At 46.9% G+C, this 27217-nt stretch overlaps 2 protein-coding genes across 3 annotated transcripts in view; one reads left to right on the top strand and one right to left on the bottom strand.

Annotated features, from left to right (window-relative positions):
* LOC119390336 (cytochrome c oxidase subunit 6A2, mitochondrial) overlaps positions 1–27217 on the bottom strand; it is a 673327-nt gene that overhangs the window by 430445 nt on the left and 215665 nt on the right. The window lies entirely within an intron of this gene.
* The window catches only part of LOC119390326 (T-box transcription factor TBX1-B), a 97610-nt gene continuing 75525 nt past the window's right edge, over positions 5133–27217 (top strand). Inside the window, exons 1-2 of the mRNA XM_037657923.2 lie at positions 5133–5402; positions 17239–17578. Of these exons, the coding sequence (XP_037513851.1) occupies positions 5159–5402; positions 17239–17578 (584 nt within the window). The 5' untranslated portion in view covers positions 5133–5158. The remainder of the gene's footprint in view (positions 5403–17238; positions 17579–27217) is intronic.

Below are 27217 nucleotides of genomic sequence, written 5' to 3'. Positions count from 1 at the left end.
ATTGAAAACAGCCACAGCATCAGCTGCCTCGTTTTTCTAATATAACGTGCGCGTGATGGTATTGCCTGAGTGAGTGAGTGAAAACTTTATTGTGGTCCAAAAATGGCAGAAGCTGAACGCGACTGGAGGTCCCGCTAGCTCAGCCAGGTGGCTCCACCCAGGAAGGTGCCGGAAGCTGGAGCCTCTCGGCGATGTCCCGGGCCCTCTGGACTGCCAGGAGTTGGTTGTTGAGTTCCATGCTGCGCATGGCAGCCTCCCAGGAGGGTTTGTCTGATAATCCTGACCCCGAATTAAAGGGGCACAGCCAGAGCACTGCCTGAAATATCACTGTTCTCAGCGCTTCTCGCTCAGTTGTAATCTGCTGGCCCATATTGGCATGTAAAAGAGATGAGTCATCGTTGCGCTGGGCAACCGGCTGAGAGCTTCGCGAGTGATTTAGGATGACTTTCTAAGCAAATTTAAAGTTTCGTATAATATAGCTCAACGTCAAATTAATGCTTAGTGGTTTTAAAAATTTAAAGGATGCCTTATAATCAGTTCGAATAGACACTGCGTTGCAGGCCTCCGTACGGTAAAACACAGCTTTCCTTCGCGAACAGCGGCGTCTACTATAAGCCTATAGCGAAATGCGCACGTCAGTCTTCGAGAAAAGCTGAAAATTGTGGAGTCAAGGGCTTTACTGCTGGTGTGTAAACGTTGCAAAAAATTTCTATGCGAGTCTTTTAGAAGGAAAGCTGCCACTTGTCGCAGAGCTGGGGGGCCATTCATTCAGGGCTGGTTTCGTTCGAACCATAGGTATACTTAAATAGACGGGTAGACAATGGTGGCTAATTTCTTCTTCAGTGGCAACGTACCATTCGTAATCTCAACGTTGACGTTATTTCTCCACTCGAAGATTCAGTCCGGTAAGCTGTTGTCGCTTAGAAAGCGTAAGCTCTCAAAGATGTAAGCTCATCCGCTCATCTTGTATAGCCGCTTCGAATCTCTCTGCTGATGTTCATCTCGTACTGATGTGTGGCAATGTCCAACGCTGCTGTAAGTTTTTCACGTATTTTTTGAAGAGAGAGAGAGAGAGACGAAACTTTATAATGTGTCCTTGCTGGGCTCAAGGGAGGTGGAGGCTGGGAGACTATAGCCCTACCGGAGCCCCCCTTCCTCAGGCGGCCAGACTTTGAGTCCTGGCGGCGACTTCGGCCAGCCGGACTGCCCTGAGGTAGTCCTCCGGGCTCGCGCTGTGCAGCATAGCCTCCCACTGCTTATCTCCCACTGGTTATCTTAAATGTAAGGTTGGTGCTGTGTTTAATGGTGTGTGTCATGCGAAATGCGCGGAATGTCCTTTATGTTATTGCTGAGCGTGTGTGAGCTTTTAACGTACTGCTGGGGATTTTCTATGAACTTATCCTAACCTATTTGGAGTGGCTACGTTTATAAAGACGGTTACAAACGGCCCTGTCAGATGACCACGGTGGGCGCTGTGCACGCTGCTTTGCTCCCTGAAGTTGCACAACCTTTAATTGAGATTTCAAATTTCTTTCCTAAGTATACCGCTGAGCTATAGGCCCTATTTCAAGCAGCTGTTAAAATTGGAAATTGAGTGGTCCTCTTCGCTAAGTTCAGTGAGTGGCGCCCGAAATCTGCCGCAATCCGTGATGGAATATATTCTCTAAACGTGCTCACATCCCTGCAGACATATACTGGAGTAAGCCCCATAGGGAGATCGTAAGAACCCCAAGTGTCGGACTTGCGAGACCGTACCGTTCATGCGTTTCGTGTCATGAGTGCAAGGTGTCTCGTTGAAGATGACCTTTCCGTACAAATAAAAGTCGGCATGCCATTCCTTAGCATCACAAGGTCGCTCTTGTACTACAGAAGGAATAATCTTCACGATCATACGATCATATGTGAAGATAAAATCATAATTCTCACACCTCGGCGCAACCATCCATGTCACCTGAAATGTCACAAGTACGTGATATAAAACTGTCTAAACTTCCAAAATCCCAGGAACGCAGTTATAGTGGTACACTCACCAGAAGAAACACATATGTCCGCGATGTCTGCCACGCAAACATTTATGTCCATGCGAACATATATTGAAGTTTTGAGAGTTATCTTTTACAAGTCCTATCTGCACATTGAGACGATCGAGCCACACAACGCCGATGCACAGGGTCTATAGAACTGGGCGTACCAATGCAGTTGGACTTCGCCTTGGTGAACGTAGCTTGAAAAGTTTTTTATTAGTAGTTAAGCTGAAAAGGGCATGAAACAAGGAACAAGTGTGCCTTATCACTCGTGTCGTCCTTTGTTTCGTAAGCTTTTTACCCAGTTGTGGCATACCAACTCGCTCAGTAGGCGATGCGTCTTAAAAATTGTTGGCTAAGTGAACTTGATGAACCTTGAGTGGCCTCACATTTCAATGCAGGACAAAAAAAGTGAGCGCGTGCTTTCATGCCGCGGGACCTCACGTGATCTCACGTGAAGCGTTGGTGTTTGGAACCATCTCCACAGGACACGATATAGGACTGTCAGCAATCTGTTCTGCCTGAAACAGTGTGGGCAAGCATTTTCAGTGAGCCTGAGGAGAAAGAAAAGGCTTGAAATAACCTCATCACAATGAGCTAATCATTTTAGCATCATCTTCTTCCCTCTAGCTTTCAGGAACGTTCACCACTTGTTTGAGACGGCAGCATTCCCACAAGGAAGTGCAGGGTTCGAGGGAAGCAAAGAAAAAGCATTGTAAGAAAATAAGGCAAAGGCGACAGAACTTTACCTGCCACCGGTACTGATTAATCTCCTGCGATCAGAACCATCATTGATGTCTCTTCACCAGCGGTGGGATGTCTTCACGCGATTGGCGATGTTCGCCGTGGCTTAGGATTCGTGCGATTGCAGTGTGGCACTACTCTGTGCCCTTTTTCACAAAAAACATCTTACGCTGAAATACGTAGTTCGTAAGACACAATATAATGATAACTAACAGACAATAATGCCAAGGAAAGTATAGGAGATGTTATTTGTAATAATTGGAACATGAATGTGAAGAAAGTAAAGTGGACGAAAAGATAACTTGCCGCCGGCAGGGACCGAGCCTGCGACCTTCGAATAACGCGTCCGATGCTCTACCACTGAGCTACGGCGGCGGTCATCCCCCCGTCCACTTTATAGGGTATATATGTGTATTTGAAGCTAGAAGTGTTAGTCAGCGCCGATCGCAGCCATGGCGGCGAGTGCCTAACAAAAAAAAAAAAAAAACAACGTGTCTTTGTGTCTAACAAAGAAAAACGAGCCCTTAAAAGCCATCTTCTGTAGTTCGTAAGAGAAAGACTGGTGAACTTGGTTCCTGCTTCCTTGCCATTTTTTCTAATATATATATGATTTTCGTTTGGTCTTTAAGACAAGTCTTTTGATACAGCAACACGTTTGCTATCGTAGCTTCTGCGTCTAGCTATGTCCCTTTCACAGTTCTTAAGTTTGCGTGTGCCATTGCATCATGGACATGCGAGTTCATAAGTGCAACAGTTTTGTACACGGCCTATAGTTTTATGGATTTCAGGAGTCGTAGCGGGTTTGTATGAAGGGTCGAGCCGGGTAGCATATATACAAGTTACACTTTTATATGGCAAGTATGTTCTGCAGAACTTCGCAACGTGGATGAAGGTGTCGCACTGGAATCTTTAACCTGTTGGTTCGCTCAGGCGGTATAACAACAGACCCGGAAAGGCGTTGGTTTCGGGATCACGTCCCACATCAGGACGAATTTTTCGTCAACAGGCAAGCTTTCTTTATGAGAGGTTTATATGAGTTTCCTTGTGTTCGTACTACGAACATGTTAATGACAAATTTCCCCCTCTCAGGTGCTACTTCAACACGGCTTGGAAGACGTTTCTCACTTGCATAGAGAGATAGATAGAGAGAGAAACAATTCTTATTAACACTGAAATAAAGTAATAAAAGGCGTACTTTGGGGCTTGCGGTAAACTGCCTTGATTATATTGATTACTTGCAAATACAATACTAAAGCACTTTGACGCTCCTTATCCGATGAACACTGAATACTTTACAAAGAGATGTGGCGACAGAAGATAGTGCTCTTAAAGAAGTTGCGAAATAAAAGCAGACGAAGACAACTAGGAGAAGGTTCCAACGGGAAGCAACACGCTTTGGTCGCCATTTTTTAAAGGTGTTGGACAAGATGCCACCTGCGTATTCTGCGTTTCTAAGTGTATTACGTAATATACAGCGGTGTGCGTCAACACCTCAGCACTAATGGCTGCCATGAGCACAAACCTTTAGGGCACATTTGCAAGCCAACTGCATGGTATAGCAGCATTTAAAAGACATGCAAGGAAACGCGTACATTCCCATCGTTGCATTGTCTCTTCATTTCTTTTTTGGTTCCTCACGCAAGAACTAAGAAATGAAAGTGAACTATTGCGCAAGAAGGCAACTTTCGCCAGTGACTAGTAAGTCGTACCCTTCTTGACATTCCCTCAACATCTTTAACAGCACCGCGCGTCACTGGTAATCAACGCCGGCTTGCTCGAATTCTTAAGCAGCAGTCCGTTTTCCCGCTGCACGGTACGATAACCGACAAACACCCCAATGCCTCCTTCAACTCCACAAGGCGAGCGGTACGAAGCGTACCCAAAAACAACAAAATAACTCACTCTCTCCGCACCCCACATCCAGCCCGAGCCCTGTAGAGGCGAGCGGGAGGGTGTTCGCGTGGGACCTGGCATGTCTCCAAAGCAACGACGCCGCAAACCGAAGCCCCTCCTTCGCGCCGGTTCCTCGCACGTGGTGTGGGCACAGCATCGGAACCCCGGCACAACGATGAAGTTGCTTGCATTGCAAGCGAGAGACGCGGCAACAGAAGCAGCATGATGGTCCCCGATGCAACAGAGGGGGTGCTGCCTCTTTTTTTTTTTACCACGTTCTTTCGGCTCTTCCACGCTACAAATAGACGACGGAAGGGTGTGCACCAAGGAGGCGGACCCATCACGGGGTGCCACCCGCGGCGCAAACACCCACCCTGGGAGAACCCACGAGGGTCGGTTTTCGAGCCCCCCGTCGGAGGGCGTTCCAGCGAGGGGTGGGCGTGGGGGCGCGGCCTGCGGGGGCCCCTGTCGACACCTCGGCGAGCAGGCGCCAGACAATGGAACTTGTCGACACGGGACGGTCATCGCACAACACGTTCAGCATCGCCGCCCTCATGGCGAATGAGCCGCCGGTCGTACAGGCTTACCTCCAGCACCAGCAGCCGGGATCGTCGCCGGTCGGCGGAGGAGACGCACCGTCGGCCGGAAGAACTGCGTACCAGGCCGGGGACTGCTGCCTGGCGACCGACTGGGCCAGCACTCCCAGCTACGTCGCCAGCACGCCGGTGAAAGACATGGAAGGTGAGAGTCGCGCGACAGGATGGTGTTCGCCTTCACCTCCCCCCACGTCCTTGTCGAGCCTCGGATGTTGCGGAGCAGTTGGGGGGAGACGATGACTTTTTCCTTTTTGTCTTTTGCTATACTCGTGTTCTCGCATGCAACGACGAGATTGCGGCGACACTGAAAACTGTCGTCGCTTTTTCCGTTCCCCAGATGTGTGTCTCGTCGCCGCCGGATATTGAGTCGTTCCTCGCGCCGCGCTCGGGTTTTGGAGTGTTAAAGTGCGCCTGAAACGTCTCGGAGATAATTGTAATGTCGACGGTAAGTTCAGTGGCAACGGTGTTCTGCCGTTGATTGCTAGGTCGTGGGTTAGAATAATCGATGCGTCTGCCCCATTCCGATAGGAATAGAATGCAAGAATGTTCGCGAGCTGTATATTTAAACGCTTATTAGAGAAACTTACCAAAATTTTCACTGCCACATCTGCAGGGCTACTTGTCGCTTTCAGACGTCAACCAAGAGCACGCACTAGGAGTTTCGGATAGCTTGCCTGTGTTCATTATGAACTTGTTCAAAGTTCCTTGGCATCTGTTTTCCTGGACACTTTCGGTGCATTTGCCTTCGTGGCTTGGTGTCGCTGCATCGTTCAGGGTTGTGCGAAGTTAAGCATAGACATCGGTGAGGAAAATGTCATCTAGTGAGGGGTGTCACTATTTCTAGCTAGGTTCCTAAAGGTAATATTATGTAAAGCATGGTCCGATCGGCAAGTGCAGTTTGTATACTCCGTTTCAATATGCTCCACGTTAAAATAACGGATTGATGGATAAATGTGTGGTTGCTATCACACAATTTATAAAGCTAGCCACTGTTTTGACTTGTTAAGGTGATTGATTGGGTTAATAGTGATTCATATCGACATGATTACCAGCGCGCAAGAACAGGGGTACGAAGAGAGACACACGGGGCCAGCACTGACATTTTATGTATTGATTCCTTGTGTGCCTAAGCAACAAGCCGCAGCACTTTACTCAAATATGCTTGCAATATTTGCAGAAATGAAGTTGTACCAACACCTGCCAAGAAATTGGCACTTTCTTCACGAATGAGTCCGCGCACTGCATGCAAAGGACAAATCATATCGAAATCTGTTATTTTGCATATACTAGGGTGTGCAATTCGAATGAAAAATATTTAAAAATGAAGTAAGCTTTCAAATATTGTACGTAGGATTTCAATATTTGGAAATAAATTTATCGTCCTTGCTCAAGTGAATGAGCAGGTCATGGTTATAGCCTTAGGTCGGCAAAAGGATTGGAGCTCACTCAGACTCACTCAAGAAGCATATTTTGCCCTGAGGGCTCACTTGCACTCAGACCCGCTAAACTTCTTCTCAACCGGACTCACTCGGACTCAGACTCACCAACATATTACTCAACCGGACTCACTCAGATGCAGACTCACGACTTAAGTTGAATCTAAGTGAGCCTGAGTGAGTCGACTCATGAGTCCGTTAGCGTAAAATGAACTTTTTCGATCGTGGGGCCAATGCTCTTTAACGCCAATATCTCACATAATCGGTGCTGTATGATACGCCTTTTGATCTTGTACCTACAGATACGTGTAACCGGTAGTTTCAATCCAGTAAGGACATTTTTATGAAATACGTGACTCACACGAGATATTTTATCAAGAACTTCCCGTGAAAGAGCTTGCGGGGGGAGGTCATGGACCCCCCCCCCTCCCCCTCGAACTCACGCCTCTGGTCAATAAATATTGAGGTGGCGCATGGACGCTCGTACGTTGACCTATGTGGGAATAGACTTGAGTATAAACGTAAGCCGAATAAGACTGAGTAATGCTGAAGACGAGTAGATAGGACAATAGAAGGTGGAGCTCACTCACACTCACTCAAGAAATATATTTTGTGCTTAGCGCTCACTCGTACTCAGACTCACAAATATTTTCCTCAACCGGACTCACTGGGACTCACACTCACTAAAATTTCCCTCACCTGGACTAACTCGGACTCTAACTCACGGCCCGATCTGAGTCGGAGTGAGTCGACTCATGAGTGAGTTTGCCGACCTATGATACTTGCACAACCTTGCGACGCAGCATAGGAATAAGCGACTGAGAAAATATTGCCGCCACATGGTCGATATGCGCCATACTGTAGATCAGCAATCCGCAATGTATATTTTGAGAAGTGAAGTTAATAAATCTATTAAAATTCATTCACATCCAGGGGCCTCGACCTGGCCGATTTAACGCCTTAGGTTAACATGCGAGGTTTTATTGGTCAGCTGCCACCTCGTGCAAAGATGACGTGACTCCCTCTGGCGAAAAGGGTGTTCCACTGTCGCCACTTTGGCTACGAGTGGCGCTGGCTAACACTCCCAAGGGTTACACTCGCAGAAATACCCAATGCAGTGGACAGGAAAGCGACGTCCGTCGTAGCTCACTTGGTAGAGCATCGGATGCGTCATTCGAAGGTTGTGGGTTCGGATTCCACAGACGGAAATGGCATTTTCTCGTCTACCTTGATTAATTTCGACTTACTTCGTAATTACTAGATTACAGTTAAAGACAACAATTAATATCCCCTATGCATTCCCTGATCTAACTGTCTGTTGGATTCAATTGGTGGATAAAGGCGCATGTACAGCAATTAGTTCGTGCTTGCGCAGAAAGTGCACTTGCTGCAGAAGCGCACTTGAATTTTTCCACTGTGCTCATACATGTATGACTGGACAAGCAAGCGTGTGGAAGACGTACTGCGACTTGGCGAAGAGCACGAACGCTGCGCCGACTGTCAGAAGGAAAAGTGACGCTCACTGTCTTCTGTCGTGTGAATTAGATAACTATGGAACATTGCATTGAACAATGAGTAACATCACTTACGCGGGTGGTATGAAAAATATAGCTCGCCAAGAAATTAACAGCGAACGACCAGGACTTTTACTTCACATGTGTTGTTACAGCATGGCGAAACCACACCCCGTACTGCTTATTTAGTGTTGTTGGCAATTCACGACGTGAAATTTAGGAAATGTCTCGCACATGTCTAGCTTATTCACCTTATCCAGCCCCTGCAGTGTTCTTCACGTGCACAGTATTTCAAAAGCGATTGGGAAGCTAAAACTATTAGGCATGAGCGGTTAAAGCGATGAAGAAAAGGTAGACGTCCCTTTCACAGGAATCGGTTATAACGCGTATAGCACGAATGTGAAAGTTGCTTCAATAGCGGCAGCTGCAGCTTTGTTGAACGTTAACAAATACAAGAGCGAAAATTTGCACTCAGTGTATGACACAGTTGTCTACTTACTTTTTATTTATTTTTTAACGTGCCATCGAATCGCTATAGAAAACATACTTTGCACTTAATCCTGCCTGCCACGTACCCGGCATCCGATTGTCGTTCAGGATAACTTCTTCTTGGGTGGGTTGGTGCTTGCTAAACATATTGTAGTAGCGCGAAACTAGAAAAAGAAAGGAAACAAAAGAAGAAGAGGTAGCGCCTGTCTTGCTTTCCTCTCCTTCTTCTGTTTGCTTTTACGAAAGGGAAAATAGACAACCACCCGATTGTAGCTCGAAGCCACAAGGAAATCCATACGGATTGCTCAGAAAATAAAGCATCTTAGTCACCGAAAGATTAGTCCTGGTCGGGTTCGAACCCGGGACCACGGCCTATCCCGGGGTGGTCGCTCTACCAATTGAGCTAACCAGGAAGCTAACAATTTTAAAAAGGGAAATAACGTTCATTCATACACCCATTCTTGCTTTAAACATACATCTGCTGAAATGTCTAGCTTAGGGTCTTGGTTTCCTGAAGCACTCCCGGCGCGGAGCTCGATTCAATTCCTTTCACTCTCGAATATTCAGTCTCAGATAAAAGTCATACTCAGTGTTCAAAGCGCCCCTGAAATAGCTTGATAAAACCAAAATAATGCGATGATTAGGGATACGATGCTGACTAAATCAACAATTTTGCCTGTCACATTTCTCAAGGGTGTGCATAGTAACACCTGGAAAGTGGACGGTGAACCTTGTTTCTAAAAGAAAGCAGTTTGAGGTTGGTTACTTGTAATGTGTTTCGTCATTTGTGTATGTTAACGTTCTTGTTGTACGGACACTGTTTCTAAATGTTCGTAGCGTCCTACGATGAAATAAACTTTTTCTAAGCGCCTAACTGTTAATTTTTGTCGCGTGGACAATTTCGTGCGAGCCACTTCCATGTACTACCGGTCGAGCACTTACTTGCGCTTTTCCGAATATTCAGAAAATGTGTTTAAAAAAAAATAAAACTACGGTGAAATCGATGATTGTGGTTCAAGTTAAGAGTTATACTGGATACATATGATATCAGAGCATAAGTGTTCTTGAGATAACTGTCAGGATAGTTAATGAAAATTGATTGAACGAGTTCATTGAAAGAGCCAACGCTTTTCTTGTGAGTAACAAGGAGGTTTCTCGTGAGTAACTAGGACATTGTTACAAGGAGGTAACAAGGTCCTAGAATGCCTACTGCAAGTACAGTTGGGAAGAGCCTACTACGTCATAGTTCTTCCTTTTGCCACTTGGCAAAATACCCACTACGCGTCCGTAAGGGAGCACGCGCACCCACGCATCTGCCCACTTTGTTGATGCTATTGCTGCTGCTGTTGATGATGATGATAATTAATTATCCCTGAGCGCTTTGTCACGGGTAGGCCTTTAAACCACCCTATCGTTGCTTAATTCATATGTTTTGACGCCTGGTGAAATTGTACGCTTCTGCCACGCAATCTTAAATACGTTAAGGAAACTCATCGCACTGCGTGGCATTCGTATATAGTTTTTTTTCTTCTCCGAAACAGTTTCAAGCTCTGACATGGTTATGTGGTAGAACACCTACTTACTATGCGGAAGGTCTGGGTTCGATTCCCACTCGAATGAAAGAGTTTTCTCATTTTATTTATTTTCGTCTATAATGATTTTTCGCTCACAACCAACGACGCCGACGCTGACACCGGATTTCTCCGAAACGAGCTCTTTAACGCTATCGCGCTAATACGTATGGAAACATTTGTAAAAGTACACATCGGAAATGCTTCAGGTAAACTTAAAAAGTTCCCTGATCGCAAACGGGCTCGTATCAGATCGCATACTTTGAAGATTGGTATATTTCTGACCCCAGAGAATCGTTAACGGCTCAACAGATCAAGCATCACGATTGGTCGTTTCTTTCGCATTCATCGTCATAAACCGCCTTGCGTGTAACGCAAACATGTAAGGTGTGGAAGAAGTTGCGCTTCCGTGCTGGGACACTCGGACCGGAATATATGAATTGCTGCGAAAAAATCCATTTGTTAATCAGATCCATTTAATTCCTCCGCCAATCGCTTATAATTTTTACAGCACTGCTTTCTCTCCTAATGTTTGTTTTTTTCTCTGTTTTCTTTCCTTTCTTGTTTTTATCTCCACTTAAATGTTTAATACGAATGGTAGATTAATAAGCACTCTAATAATAATATTCAGGAGAAAAACTACCCATTCCAGTCGACGTTACCGGTTCTCCTATACACCGAGATTTTACGATCGTACTTACATCCGCCCGATTCTTGGCCAATCCCCTTGAGTGGCTACGTGGCAATATTCATTGGTTTATCATCAACAACAACAAAAAAAAATTGCTGTCCGGACCAAAAAATCGCCATCCTCCTACACACCCGCACATGGTGAGCGCCTGGCGATGCAAGACAGTACTTAGGATGTCATTGTCGTCTGTGCACCTTCAGGCTCTTTGTGATATCGGCCGTTGTTTCTTACAGTGTGCTTAATTCGACACAAAGCGTAAAGAACTGAACATGGCCCACACACGACCGCAAGTAACTTTTTGTTACCGTGGATTAATAGGAGATAGGTGCTTAGAGTACCAAGATTTCCACGTGGAACATGCAGGGCTGATTCTGAATGGTGCATGGGGGGCTGACATGAAACTGATGGCGCGCATGCTGTTGCATGCCGGTTCAAGTACAAGCCAACCGGTTTACAGACCTGGTTTCAGACCGTAATACATATGATAAGTGGTGCTGAGGCAGAGCAAATGCGGGCGACTCTCACAAGTCTATGGACCCACGCACTGGCAGCAAGCAACACTCCTCCAAATCAGATATAGGCGCAGCGTTCGTTCCAGTACACGAGCATGTGTCTAGAGTTGCTTTTGATGTGGATCTTCAGTTGTCTCCTCCGCGAATGAAGAGAGATCTCGCTGACAGAGTGAATAATATGTAGTGTGTTCTTTGTTGTTTCAATGACACTGAAGCTCTCTGTTAATTTGAGAACAGCGCAGAATTATAGTAACCTGCTTCTTTTCCTATATGGATCTAGAATTTCTTTTAGTTTCGTGGAACTAAACTGAGAGCTGTCGTTTGACCGAATAACATCCGGGACGCGATTCTTAGCAAACAGAGATTTATCAAAAAAAAAAAGAAGAAGAAGAAAGGTTTGAAGGTCGTGATATACGTACATGGTGTAGGTATAGGACGCATCGACCAAAATTGTTGCCAGTGTCCGGAATTTGTGTTCACCTAATTCCGGACTTTTTCTTCCCATGCCCTCCGCTCTTTGAAGTGGTGAATAAATTGATTGATTGATTGATTGATTGATTGATTGCTTGATTGATTGATTGATTGATTGATTGATTGATTGATTCATTCATTCATTCATTCATTGATCGATTGATTGATTGAACATGGGTCGCGCGGCAGGCGGTCAGAGGCAGACAACGGAGGACCTTTTCTTCTGGAGATGGATTCATGGTGGGGGTGGTGAAAAACTTTATTACATAAAAGAAAGCGTTTGAGCCCCTGAAAGGGCCCTACAGACTAGGTGACATCTTCAGTCCGGGAGGTCATTGGACGATACCGCTGCTTTTGCTCGCGCAATGAGGGCCCATGAGGTACCACAGGGGGTTCCGGCAGTGGTTTAATGAGAATACTATACACGGCCATGTTAGGGCGAGGCACTCTGTCGGAAAGTCTCATGTACAGTGTGTTAAGTTAGCGATAAGGTCACTAAGTTAAGCGACTTTTAGTCATTCTAGCGAAAACGTTGCGTTTTTTAAAGCCTTCACTATTTTTGCCTGTGAACCGAGCCGGTACAGCTTATTCTTAAGAAGCTTTAGCCACGTTGAAGGGACCCCCCCCCCCCACACACACAAACACACATTTTTATCTCAAGATAGATAGGCACCTCCTATTGCAGATTCTTCTACGGGCACACCGAAAAGCTTATTAGTGATCAGGCAACGAACGATCTTCAGAACGGGAGCGTTCTAGGTCACGTGGCGTTTCTTTTCGCTTTACACATTCGGAACGCCGTATCGCCACCGCAAAAGGTAACGTCACGATAAACTGTTAAGAATGACGATAAGAAAAAGTTAAATCATAATAAAGACAACATTCCGAAAAAGTCATCATCTCGATAAAAGTAGGGGTTTTCGGGCAGTGGCCTGGTAACCTTATGAAATGTTATCGATACCAGGGTGTTATTCTGGACATTGTCAAATTCCGTCATGTTGTTGAATTCCGCCATTGGTCAAGTCTTATTGGCCCGGAGGGCTGCTACGGCCTCTCCGATTGGCTTAAAATGCCGCCATTACGAAAATTTGACAAGATGACGGAATTTGACAGTCTCCGGAATAGCACCCCGGTGTGTTACTCTTGACACCGCTTAAAGGGACCCTCCATCCGAATTCCTCCCACGTAGTTTCGCGTTGCAACGCGTTCCGTGTATCGTTCTGAGATTAATGCAAAAGGGATTTTGGAGATAGACGCTCGCAAACAGAAATTATTGAACTTCCAAATTCAAAATAAAAGCAGACGAGAGAAACTGGCATACCCTTTCGTTACAGTGTACTAGAATACTTTCTTCTAGTTCACTGTAATTTCGTATTTAGCTCACTCAGTGAAGTTTCAGTGTGGTTTTGTCTGTCTCCAATCAAAACGCGGCTTACATATTGCTGCACCGGAACGCTGCAGCACATGGTGGCCTTCCTGCGGCAAGCGTGCGCCGCACTTTCTGACGGATTCGATATCGCACACTTTAGCAGACGACTCTTTGTAGACAAATGAGAGGTCAAAAAATTCCGCAGAGCCCACGCGTTGTGGGAATCGGTTTCATGCGAAGCAGTCAGCGAGTACTTCTGGGATGTATTTTATGGCTTTGAGCCAAGCGTTATGAGGTGGATCCATGTGTTTTTGTAAGTGTAGTAGCTGTCTGCACATCGTGGGCTTACCAGGCACGTCGACAACACTGGTGTTTAAAGGTTAACTTATTTTCTGACGTAACGTCAGGACTTATGTTAGAGCCCATACTAGACAGCTATAAAAGCGGAGCCAACACTGGAACCACAGACGTTAATCTGATTTGACGCCTCTATCATAGCAGTACATATGTAGTGTTTATTGCTTTCTTGTAAAATTAGATAGCCAGCACAACAGCCACAAGCGACGTTGCACCGACATTGCGCCTGCATAGGCTGTTTTTCCAAACCAGATTATAGACCTAGCGTGGCCCTGTGGTAGAATATCTGAGTGCCACACAGAATGCTTGTGTTCGATTCCTGCTGGGATCCTAATGTTTATTCTTTCCATTGGTCGGGTCAATGCTGCAGATGTCGGCTTTCTTAATGCTCTCGCATTCAAATTACCAATGTCGGTTCTCGCCGTTCCTGCGTAGATATAAACTGTTAATCACCTGTAGCGTATACCCGTAAAACGCGGCCCGTGGTAAACGAGTATGTGCCACACGTGCCTGGGGGAAAGGGTTTCACGACGTACGCGACAAAATTTTCACGTTATTCACGTCTTGACCCGACAGTGATACTCGTCATGTCCTCTTACCCTCCCATGCCAATTGTGGTCTACACCAAGTTTAGGAGGCGATCATGAGAGCACCCAGACGTAGGCGGCTGGCTAGCTAGCTAGCTAGCTAGCTAGCTAGCTAGATAGATAGATAGATAGATAGATAGATAGATAGATAGATAGATAGATAGATAGATAGATAGATAGATAGATAGAAGAAAGAAAGAAAGAAAGAAAGAAAGAAAGAAAGAAAGAAAGAAAGAAACGCTCAAAGTAATAAAGGCCCGCTAAGAAATGCTTCGCATTTAAAACGCGTCAGAAACGATGAGCTGCTCCGACTGGACGGACTGTGAACGCGAGCTCCCACGAGGAAGCGACGCGCTATGCGTCGTTACGTGCGAAGAGACGCCGCCAGCGACGCCACCGATACCGATGCCGCCACACGAGGTGGACAGAGGACAGCGACGAAGGCCATGCAGGAACGCCGAATGGAACGCGCGCACACTCAACTTGTCCGAACCGATTAACGCTGGCAGGTGATCACTATGTAACACCAGCAGTTGACAGCGCAGGGAAATTCTGTGTATTGCCATAGAAGAATGAGTGGTTTTACCCTGATGCAGAAATCTGAAGTACTGTGCATTGATGAAAGCTGCGTGTTGCGTAGACCGTTCGACAGCGCTGCAGTGGCGTTGAGCACTAACCTCCTTGAGCACCGCAGAAATTGAAACTGATGCACAGATTGGTGTCTCTTTTGTAGCGCTAACAAGTATTAAACAGAGTACAATTTGTAAATTCCTCGCAATGAGTACATCGTAAGCGTGCGCAATATATTCTTTATTTTCACCCAATTCAATCAAAATCCAATCAAAGTGAACAGCATAACGTGAGCGATACCTCATCCCGGCAGCAGAAACTTTTGATGTGCGACGCTGCAGTCGGCGCGGAAGCCCACTTCGGCAAAAAAAATCACAGCATATCCACGGAGTGAATGATGATGAGTGGGCGAAGCTGCGGAGGTTCATCGGTAAACCGTGAATCTTCCGTGAATTCTGCCCAGTACATCATCACCGACGTGAGATCGGGCGCGTTTATACTAAAGGTTCGATGAGAGTTATGACGACTTGCAGCTCACTTTAATTTTACATGTACGCTGTGAATTTTCATTGTTTAAAAAAAACCATTGCTTTAGAAAACATCTGGCGTCTTTCGTTAAGCAGCTGGCGTCTTTTCGTTTTGCTTTAGAAACATCTGGCGTCTTTTCGTTTTGCTTTTAGAAAACATCTGGCGTCTTTCGTTGGTTTATTTCATCAATCAACGGCGTTTTGAACAAAATTTTTATTGTTTAATCACGCAGAGGAGAAATCTCACCAGGCACTACCTTGGAGGTAAACAATGGCTGCTAATGGGAATGAGAGACAGAAGAAGTCGGCTTTTAGTTAACGTGCACGCTGTGAATTTTTTATTGTTCAACAACACACAGGAGAAATCTCCCACCGGCACCACCTTGGAGGTGAAGATCTGGTAAGCGTTAAGACTGGTTACGCACTACGGGGGACGAACGGGTGCCGCTTTAAGGAGCTTCGCCCCTAAAAATCAAACGTTTTGCTCTCGCCAATTTCATTGGTGCCGCAGCAGTCATCAAGATCCATAGCAAGCAAACGGCTGATAAAAACGACATGCGTAATTTGGGGTGCAGGGCCCCTTTAAATTTCTCCATAAAGTCAAATTGCATAAAGGTGGTACTCTGAGCCAATCAAAGAGGCCGTGTAGAAGCGCTCTGAGCCAATTAGAAGTGACAAAATGGCGGAACTTGACAATCTGTCCAGACAGACACTGCGCCATTCTCGGTGTACTTACGACAGGACTTAAATTTTTTATGATACATGGTGTTTTACCAAAAATAAATAATGAAAATAGGCGTCTTTCTCAAATAGTCAAGGCTTTCAGCAAGCGGCCCCCCGAAAACAATTCCTGGCTACGGGCCTGGTTGAGGCATGCACCGAGAACCGAAGCCAGTCTAGCAATTGAGAAGGCGATGTGCACGGAGCCCTATTACGCTATCGCGTTCTACTCTTGAAGGCGAAGCTCAAGCGTCCTCCAAGTTTTTATTGTCACCACAGGTCTGGTACTTCTAGTCCTTTTAAGAAAAGTCTCGCGAGACGAGTGAAGAGAGCGTCATTTGCGCAACAGCGCGAGAAACTTCGTCATCTTGAACGAAATTATTGCTGAAGTCGGCAATTTATGCTTTAATCCCAGCAATCACGATTTCACAGTGTTCTTGCTGTACATATTTTTACATTTCCACCGAAAACCTTTTGCATTTAGGCATTTAAATTACAACGCCGCAGTTGTTTTCACACACGCGTGGCTACTTTTTCTGCCCTTGGTTCAAATTGGCTACTTTTTGGCTAGTTTTTCAAATTTCTTGGCTATTCTTTGTCATTTCGACCTGTCAACCCTGCGTGCGAATAGGTTACGAAAAGAGGCGTGGTTTTATCTACCTTTCCAGGGGAGAGTGGAAGGCGAAGAAGCTATGTTTGACGGAGGTACTCAGGATAAATCACTGTTGTGACCAAAATTTGAATTTTAATTCAGGAGAGGCCCAGTCCAGCCGTATACTGCATGCCTAAATGGTAGCCGGTAACTGCGACTGTTAAGGTATTTGGTCGATGGTGAAGAGATTGCAAGGAGGTTGCAGTCTTCGCCCGTCGCTGACAAGGTCGGGGGTAGGGTGAGGCGAGCGCGCCACCCTCCCTCCCATAATTGACGCTCTTCGCTATTAAAGGATCGCTGGGTCCCTTTAGCTAACGCTAAGGAAGTCATAGGCGAAACACCGTACCCTGCAAAGCACCCTTAATTCACTTGAATCGCTTTTCATTCACTTTCATGTATGTTCATTAACTCTTGATTCACATAGTAATCGAATGGCCTTACTCGCTTCTTTGAACATGGCGTCGTCTCCCAGTTCGCCTTTCTTTTCTATCTTCCATCCTGAACACGCGGAGCAGCCTGCCTGCTGACGAGCACCAAGGACCGACCAAGCCTCGCCGAGGCGTACCGGAGCTCGACCGAATTCCCGGACGGCTGCAAGGGTTCCTCGGGAGATGGCCGCGTCGGGTCGCCGTGCCTAGAAGGAGCTTCGTCGGGTGGCGGCCGCTGCTCTTCGGCAGATGACGGCGGCGGCGGTAGGTCTTCTTCGCCCGCGCTCTCGCAGTCCGGCTGCTCCGAGGACGAGCGCAAACCGCTGCATCCGAAACTGATCGGCGTGAGCGCCTCGCTTGAGATGAAGGCACTGTGGGACGAGTTCAATGCACTAGGAACCGAGATGATCGTCACCAAGGCCGGAAGGTGAGTGGGCGACGCAGCACACTTGGAACTTGAGCTCGCGTACTCGATGAACGCGCTGCCGAGGACGTTGAAAAACGTTGAAAACGCTTGTTGTTAATAGCGACTAAATTCGGTGTACTGTTAAAACTCGATCTAACGAAACCCGATTTTACGAAGTTTCCGATCTAACGAAGAAATCTCCATTCCCTCGAAAATACCCGTACGATTTAGTGTTGTTATTAACACGAATTCACCAACTAATTGGGCCACCAAACCCGATTTAACGATGTTTTTTTCTGAAATAACCGAGTGAGAAGGCGGTGATTTCTTTATAATTTTGACAAATACTGGTTTTTCTTCGAGCGTGCATGGTAACGCTATCGCGTTAAAGCATTTAGGCGCCCTAGTTATAGCCCTCGCTGTGTACTTTGACATGGCTGCTCGCCGCGACCATGCACGGAACAACGGACTCGGCAGTCGGTCGCGCTGTGACCGGATGCTGCGAGAAACGACGGTGGTTATTAGGTTATTTAGTGGTTTATGCGACGGGTCATCATCTCGCATCTTTCTCGCTATAGGCCTGCTCGCACAGCCACTGCATTCGTTCTCCGCGTCATTGCATATCGATAGCTTGTCATAGCATCACGTGACCGTCTAAGTGGCCTGCATCGTCCGGACATGGTGTCTCCTATGTATGGGCCGCCCTCGCGGACTTGACGCGTAGGCCTGGGTTGCCGGCACAAACAATGCCGTGGTAGCTCTTGGGTGTCGCTGTGTTACAATTTTAGATTTCGAAGGACCGAAAAATCTCTTTCTCGATTTTGCGGAATTCCCGATTTAACGAAAGAATTTGAGCGCGCTCGTCAGTTCGTTAAATAGAGCTTCAAGTTCATTATGAACTGCATGTTCTGAATTCTGGACTCTTCTGAATTCGGGGAACAGTGTACCCTGTTTAAGTACCCCTTCACCTCACTAGGGTGGAGGAAGTTGTGGAAAGGAGGCTTTAGGCCGTGATGGCCCATTACACTGGCTGTCATATGAACGTAGAACTAGTCGCATTTGCCACTGCATGCGACGTGTCCATACCGCTCTGTTCTATTGATGGAGGCAGGTGCGCACCACTCAATGTGGACATGTCCTTGTTTACAACGGAAACGCCCTCGTCTCCTTCTGCAAGCCGGCCTTCGCTATACAGTGTCGCGACCGGCAATGGCCGCTGGATACGCGATAACGAATTCCACAAAACGCTGCTTCAATCCACACACAGCACAGGACTCATCGGACTCATATTATACACATATACACGCACAGTATTATGCCTTAAGGGCAAGTCTATATCGCAAAAAAAAAACAATAAAAAAAAACACTTTACGTATAGAATACTCGGCGACCTATCTTAAGCACATTTTTGAAGTATCTTGTACCGGCTATCTTGGCCAAGACGTACGGTGGCACGATTGCACGCACTACTACCTTCTGTGTTGTTTTTTGAAGGTTGCTAGTTTTCCAAACTATGTTCTTCACTTGGCGCTGAGATTCGGCTTCGTCCACGCTTCGGTGTCGCGAGTATAAGCGAGAGTGATCGACCCCAAATAACGTACCAAGTTTTATTGGTTCAGCTATCGTTAATGTTTAGCGCTGGGTTGACCCCTTCTTTACATTGTTTTTCTGTAATGCGCGGGATGCCTGGACTCAGCGCCGGTCCTGTGATTTGCTTTGATATCGATGTAATGACTGTGACACTGATATCAAATCAAACTTAATCAAATCAAGTTAGTCATAATCAAAATCGCCACAAGCGTACGCACCAGGGGCGTAGCCAGGGGCGGAGTTGGGGGGGTTCAAACCCTCCCCGAAATTTTTCAGGTTTGCTTGCGCATATATACACGCGCACATACAAACGCACGCACGAACATACATAAAATATGGTTGAACACCCCCCCCCCCCCCGAAAACAATTTCTGGCTACGCCCCTGGTAAGCACGCAATGCAGGAACGCCTGTTTCCCACCTTTCTTGCGTTCACAACGTTGTTACTTGGCGCGGTGCAACCAAACTTTGCCTTATCTACGTCTGTGACCATTTCGATCGGTTGAGAATTTCCAAAGCATCCCGTCCTTCGATGCACTTTACCCACTGCCCAGCGCTACCTTCTAAATAGTTGAAGCTGGCCGGACTTTCAGCAGTTCGTTCTTGTATCTTCGTAGTTTTCTTAATTACGCATAATGTTAAGAATTTTCATTCAGAATCTAGGTATTCTTGCTATGGCTTATATGGGTCATCAGTAAAAAGAATTGGGAGTCATTCTACCCTGCGAAGGGGGACGACCAGCGAAACTATTTAGCACACGACAACACAGAGGTGACACAGGATTTCCAACCATAGCCGATGACACACCCTGCAAATCAATTGTCTTGCACTGCGTCGGGTAATTTTACTGACGAAACAGCCACTATCGAGGGCTTAGGAAAAAAAGATGGCACAAAGCTTGCACTAAGCCGCGCTATGCTCGATACACAGCGAAGGTGATCGCTCTCAAGATTAATTATTGCTGTATCTAGGCAGAACTTTTGCTCGAACTTTCGCTTTAACTTGGCTTGAACTTGGCTGCAGCGGGGTTGAACTTTCGCTTGAAATTGGCTTGAACTTGGCTGTAGCGGGGATGAACTTTGCTGTTACGACGCACGAGAAAGTAACTGTTGCCTTCTTCCTTTCCAGTTGAAATTGTGTGTAGCGGGGTTTGCCCAATTTCTGTGGCACATACGCGTTTATGATGATGATAGTTTCCCGACATGCCGCACAGATTTCTATGGCGCACACCCGTTTGTTGGGCTAACTGTTGCCTTCTTCATTTTTAGTGGACCAGTGGTGAGTAGTCGAATTTACCCAATTTCTGTGGCGCACACCCGTTTATGATGATGACAGTTTTTTTTGGTACGGGGGTGAACAAGGAACGATTTACTAAACAGCTTCGCTGTTTAAAAAAAAGGGGGGGGGGGAGCGGGGAGTGATTTAGAGTAATATTTACGGCACCATGATAGAGTGGTAAGCTGTCCTTAACTGTGAAGCAAAAGCAACCAAATTTGCTGCGGGGGTTCAGGGTAAAACGCGTGTGTACAGAAAAAACAAATGAGGAGACCTTCCCCTATTGAGGATATGGGGCCAAGCGAAGCTTGGCGTCTGCGTACCTGACCTACGACACACACACACAACACACACACACACACACACACACACACCACACACAACACAACACACACACACACACACACACACACACACACACCACACAACCACACCACACACACACACACACACCACACACACACACACACACACACACACACACCCACACACACACACACACACACACACACACACACACACACACACACACACACACACACACACACACACACACACACACCCACACACACACACACACACACACACACACACACACACACACACACACACACACACACACACACACACACACCACACACACACACACACACACACACACACACACACACACACACACACACACACACACACACACACACACACACACACACACACACACACACACACACACACACACACACACACCACACACACACACACCACACACACACACACACACACACACACACACACACACACACACCACACACACACACACACACACACACACACACACACCCACACACCACACACACACACACACACACACACACACACACACACACACACACACACACACACACACACACACACACACACACACACACACACACACACACACACACACACACACACACACACACACACACACACACACACACACACACACACACACACACACACACACACCACACACACACCACACACACACACACACACACACACACACACACACACACACACACACACACACACACACACACACACACACACACACACACACACACACACACACACACATATATATATATATATATATATATATATATATATAAAGCAAGCCTCGAGCGCTATTGTTCGATGATCGGAGACATGAATAGGGAATGATGGTAATGGTATCACATCGGATCGCGACAAATATAGGAAGCTAGCGCATTTGGCACGTAGAAGCGATCCAGCCTACTAGACGATGAGCCACGCCGCCAAGCCCAAGCATACTGGGATAGAGAAATGCCGAACAAGGCGACGCAGCTCGCGTGCGTTCCAGTCAGGTCGACCCCATCTCGGGCCCTGGAGGTCAGCTCGCGTATCTAATACACAGTTAAAATCTCCGGTGAGTGTTACATGCCGACCGTCAAGAAAATACACGTCCAGGTCACTGAAAAAATCATTAGACTTGGCTGCTTGGGCTGGTCCATAAATAGACAATGCGTAGCCTGAATGGCAATAGGACGCAGTCGAAAGCCAGTACCCGACCGAGCCCATCATAGAAAAGGTGGTGATCTCGCAGAAGAGTTCGGTTAAAAAGAATGATTCCAACTGCACTGAAGCGAAATGTCGCGAAAGAAAAGTAACAGTCCAAGTTGAATGCGCGCTTGAACGCACGAACGTGGCCAGTAGATAGATAGATAGTTAACTTTTTTCGGGTCCGAAAGAATCTTCACCCCGTTTTTATAGGGGCAAGACTGCGGGCCGCTCCCACGTTGGGACAGGGAGGCCAAGCCTCACCGCCGAATCGTGGGCCTTCTGGACAGCCCGGAGTTGGCCAAACCTGTCGGGGCTCGTGAGGAAAGCAGAAAAGGCTTCCTCCGTCAAGCCGTGGTCTGTGTGGTGCTGCAAAGAGGGGCACGCCCAGAGCATGTGCTTAAAGTCGCTAACCGCCCCACAGTCGGGACACAGAAGGGAGACCTCTGTGTACCTACTGAAGACGGAGAGTGTGGGATACAACTTTGTCTGCAGAAGCCGGAGAGTCACGGCCTGAGGCCTCGTGAGATTTCGATGTGGCAAGGGGGAAGCCCTACGGCTCATCTGGTAGTGGCTAGTGACCTCGTTAAAGGTTGAGAGAATGTCCCTGAAGCGGGGTGGGTCAGCCTCCGAAAAGGTCGGACCAAGCCCGTCGCCGGTCCCACCCGGCACACCGGCTTCCCAGTGCCCGGCGCGGCCGGCAAGACCTGGTCAATGGTAAAAAAGAATTGTATCTTGTAAACAGAGAACATCACAATGTTCTGCGCTTGCTACGCTGATAACCTCGGCTTGTTTTACAGGGTTACGGAACCCTTGAACGTTTAAACAAAAACAAATAATTTTTAGGGTGTCAGTCATATTGAAACACTAATGAGTGACCTTACTGACCTGGTCGCGTTGTTCAATTCGGCACCCCGGGGTCCAGAGGACATGCAGTGCACACGCTAAACAACACACTTCGGCCCTCTAGAAGAAGGTCAAGGTTTCTTCGGCTGCTGGGATGGATGGATGGATGGATACAACTTTATTTGAAATAATCAAAGTGAGTGTGGTTGGGCTCCTAGACGTCCGGGAGCCCCCTGGCCGACATCTCTAGGCAGGCCCGGTTCACCAGCGTCAGCTGGTCGTCCGAGCCAGTGGCCCGAAGAGCGGCCTCCCACGAGGAAAGGGAAGGATTGGGAATAGGGTTTACCACCAGGGGCTTTGGGCAGCTCCACAAACAGTGGAAAAGATCAGCCCGGGGAGCCCCACACGTGGTGCAATGTGGGTGATGGAGACCTGGGTAAAATAGATGTGCCAGATAGGGGGAAATGAATGTTTTCGTCTGGAGCTGGCGCCAGACCGAGCTCTGATTAGGGGTAAGGGAGTAGTGAGGGGCAGGTAAATCTCGCCTGCCGTTCCTGTAATAGGACGTAATCTGATGGTAGGTGCAGATTCCCTCTTCTGGTTTTGTCACGTGTTTGGGTGAGTGGTCCTCCAGGGTCCGGATGGTAAGACCTCGGACATGCGCATTAACGCGCTCATTCCCAGGGATACACTCATGCCCAGGCACCCACGTGATAGTCACCGGATGGGGAAGCGAAGGAATGTTTCGCAAAATGCGTGAAACCGTGTTTGGTGCTATGCCTTGACGGAAGTATCAATATGCGCTTTGGGAATCGGTACAGATTTCTGTAATGGTAGAATCTGCGGCCGCATGCGCCACTGCTAGGGCTAGTGCGACTCCCTCAGCCACGTCGGGGCGAGCCGTTTTAATCGACGCGGAGATGTTAATGCGTCCGTCCTCCGTCATCGCAGCAGCTGTGGCCGTTCCTTCAAGCGGGCCTACCGCACGAGGAGGTTACAAAAAATTCTGGAGTGGAAGCTTCGAAACGCCTTGCCAGCAAAAGTGAAGCCAGCTTTTGCCCACCAAAGAGCTCGGAAACATGCTCTTTTCTGATGGTGCCTACTTGGAGATCAAATGGCTTTGATCTGTTAACGCAAGAGCTACGTTAATTATAAAATAAAAGATCGTCGTTGCCGACAAAAGTAACCCGTCGAGAGGAGTATTGACGATTGATGTCCAATAAAATTTGCGATGACTTTGAGGCTTACTTACGAAAACTAGTAACACAAAGACACACTTGCAGCAGTATATGACCCGTAAAAGTTGCCACGTTAAACTGCTCTGGCGTGCGTGGAAAACGCTCGCTTTCCTTCGCCAAACGCCGATGGTTTATCGTGCCCCTAGTAAGATGGCGGGCGCAGCCGCCATCTTTTGGTGGGCACGGCTTCACTATTGCGCAATAATCGCCACTCCAGCAATTTTTTTTAACCTCCCTCCCTGATTGTGAGGAAGACGACGAAATGATCGCACTTTGGCGAGAGTCAATTATATTCAGCGCGTTTTATGGCGAAAGCCTTTTATTTCCCGTGAGTCAAGAGACTTCGCGATATTTTACGAGACTTCATTATACTTTGTGAGACCTGCTGAGGCGCAAAACACCCGGGGCCGAATGCAGAAAGCTTCGCGTTCGTAAGTGCTATATTTGACGTTGGCTGGTCGCATTCGCTAATAATATGTCAGGCGTTGTGATTGGCTCGTCTTTGCTCTTACGAACAATTCCAGACTTCAATCTTTCTTTTGTGTTTTTTTTTATTCCGCGGGCTGAGTACAGGGACAATCCAGCGCATCCCTTTGATGAGCTTCGTCAGCCGTGAGAACGGTGCTCCGCCTGCATTATTAACGGGATTTCCCGGTCGTCAGAGGTGATACAGTTAAGAAAGGAGTATCAAATCGAACTATATGAACTCTCACATCATATAGGCCCTGTAAAGTGACGTGCACATAGTTGAAAGAGCTTGAAAATCAAAACGGGAGCCTCTTTATTCTCGGAGCGACCAATCACCCCGCCAGCTAAGGCTGTGGACGCCACGTCTCGCCAGTAACGCCATCTATACGGGCCTCCATGCCTGTAACGTCAGAAACGACAAAACCTGGTGCGGTGCGGAGGTATACATACGTACAGGTATAGCCAGCAGCAATAGGTGGAGCATCAGCCTCGCGTGAAAGAGGTCCGTGGCTCGAATCCCGGTGCCACGTGATTCCTCACCGAATTTAACAAAAAGAAGGTCCGCGTATTCATGGAACTGCATAAAGGGGCCCGGGTTGCGGCCTCATACCGGTGATCACAGCTGGTAATGCACTCCACAAGGATTGGTCACCCTGGTACGGGGTACGGTACTTAGCCACTACCTCCAACATGAATACACCAAAACATGGGAGAGGCCTTTGCCCTGAACTGGTCGAAGTCAGTCTGATGATGATGATGATGGTAAATAGGAACCGGAAATGCCCTCGAAACACCAAGGCCGCACACAAACAACATGCCTAACTTCGAAGGGATCTTGACAAGAATTGAAAACGGACACCAACCACGAAAATTTATAAAATCAATGGCGTTTCAGCTTCCACACGGGAACCTTGTTCACAATGAAGGCGCAAACAGTCTTTTTTTTTTTTCTTTTCCCCGCCTGCATCACAAGGATGTTTTGGGGGAGTCGAAACGTCCTTGATTTTATAAACTTTCGTGATCGAGGAGGAGAGTGAGCCGACGGCAGAGTCGTCCGAGGTTGGCGGCGTCCAGGGCTGGGCAAAGATACTTTGAAATTGTATCGCGATACGATACAAGATACCCAGATAAGAAGTATTTGAGATACAGATACAAGATACTTCCGGAATAATTGTATCCGATACGATACTTCCCAATTGTATCTTAAGATACTTCGATACATTTGCAAATTTGCTCTTATATATCGATATATGAACAAAACTCTTTACTCGGAATTTTCTTAACTGCGACCAACTTTGTTTAATTTTGAGAAAATATCTCTTTGTGTCCCCAGATTTCTGCCTTACTTGCTCAAGATATATATAGTTTCGTTCCGAAACAACTCACCTTAACATGAGAGCTTTTTATACGCTGCGCTGTCAATGGTTCTTGTTTGACACTTTGTATATAATGGGTGCCGCTTCTCTACTTGCTGACCATCCAGCGGGTTGCCATCTGAATACAAGAACGTCAATAAGAAGCCTCCGCACGATGGCGCAAATACCGCTGTGTAGTTCTACCTTGTCCGTAAGCGTATTACCTTTTTCGCAATACGGGGTCACCCGAAATGCAGCAACAACGCTGGTAGCGACATTTTTTGGTGACTACTCATGTTTACATTGAGGGCTTAAAACTACAATGATTTTTAAATTCTACTTATCTGCTGGCGTAACGCGTTAATTCGTTAGCCACATATTCACTAACGTGCAATCTTTTGAAATTTCTTCTCCGAGAGAACTATCGTGCCGTCGAGAATTTTCCCAGGCATATTATAGTGGCAAAAAGCGTTGCAGGATACCACTGCTATTCACACTATTGCCACTTATAGCTCCGACTATCGCGTGATTTACAACAGCGAAAAACGTTACGGTGACCTAAAAAAAGAAAATCATTATATCTTAGTCAAATAGCAAGGCGGTTCCGTATCAATCACAGCGAATACGTTTACAGGTTGTTTCACGCAACTATAGAACTAAATGTCTAAAAAAGTGGTTTACCGCGACTGAATAAACCAATGGAGTATGGTTTACCGTCATGTGGCACTAATTATAATATGTTTTATAGTGCGTTTAATTGGTTGGTTAACTGAGGTAAATTATGCAGCATTTTTAATATTCATATATGACCAAGTGGGTGCCATCACGTCGTAGAGGGCATTCCGAAACAACCGGTCCAATTTTTGTTGGTGAAGTACATGCTGCCTCGAAATTTTTTCCACATTTTAAAAGAAAGCGCATGAAATATCAAACTTAGATATCAAGCTTAAAACTTAGAACTTATCAAACTTATCAAAATTATTAAAACTTATCAAACTTAGAAATATCAAGCTTAAACCACTTGACTGCGCCGCTCGTGCGCTACCGTACTGCAGCGCTCTCAAACGTGCTTCGGGCAAAACAACAGGCGCGCGAACTGTCAGCATATCGAGGACGACGGCATTTCCTTGCCGTGTGCAGTCGTCAGAAATGTTGACGCACTGTGAAGCCGATGCATGAAGCCGCAGCCGGTCATTTCGCCATGGTCCACGCGCCGGTTGTTTCGTTCGAAGCGCGTTTGAGAGCGCTGCAGCACGGCAGCGTACGAGGGCAGTCACGTGGTCATGTTTCGCGGGCTTTCTTTAGATGTGATGCGAACGGAGG

This window comes from Rhipicephalus sanguineus, chromosome 4 (genome assembly GCF_013339695.2).
Source record: "Rhipicephalus sanguineus isolate Rsan-2018 chromosome 4, BIME_Rsan_1.4, whole genome shotgun sequence".
Taxonomy (NCBI): Eukaryota; Metazoa; Arthropoda; class Arachnida; order Ixodida; family Ixodidae; genus Rhipicephalus; species Rhipicephalus sanguineus.
The sequence above is the reverse complement of the archived record's forward strand: the minus strand, read 5'-3'. Positions and strand labels throughout refer to the sequence as shown.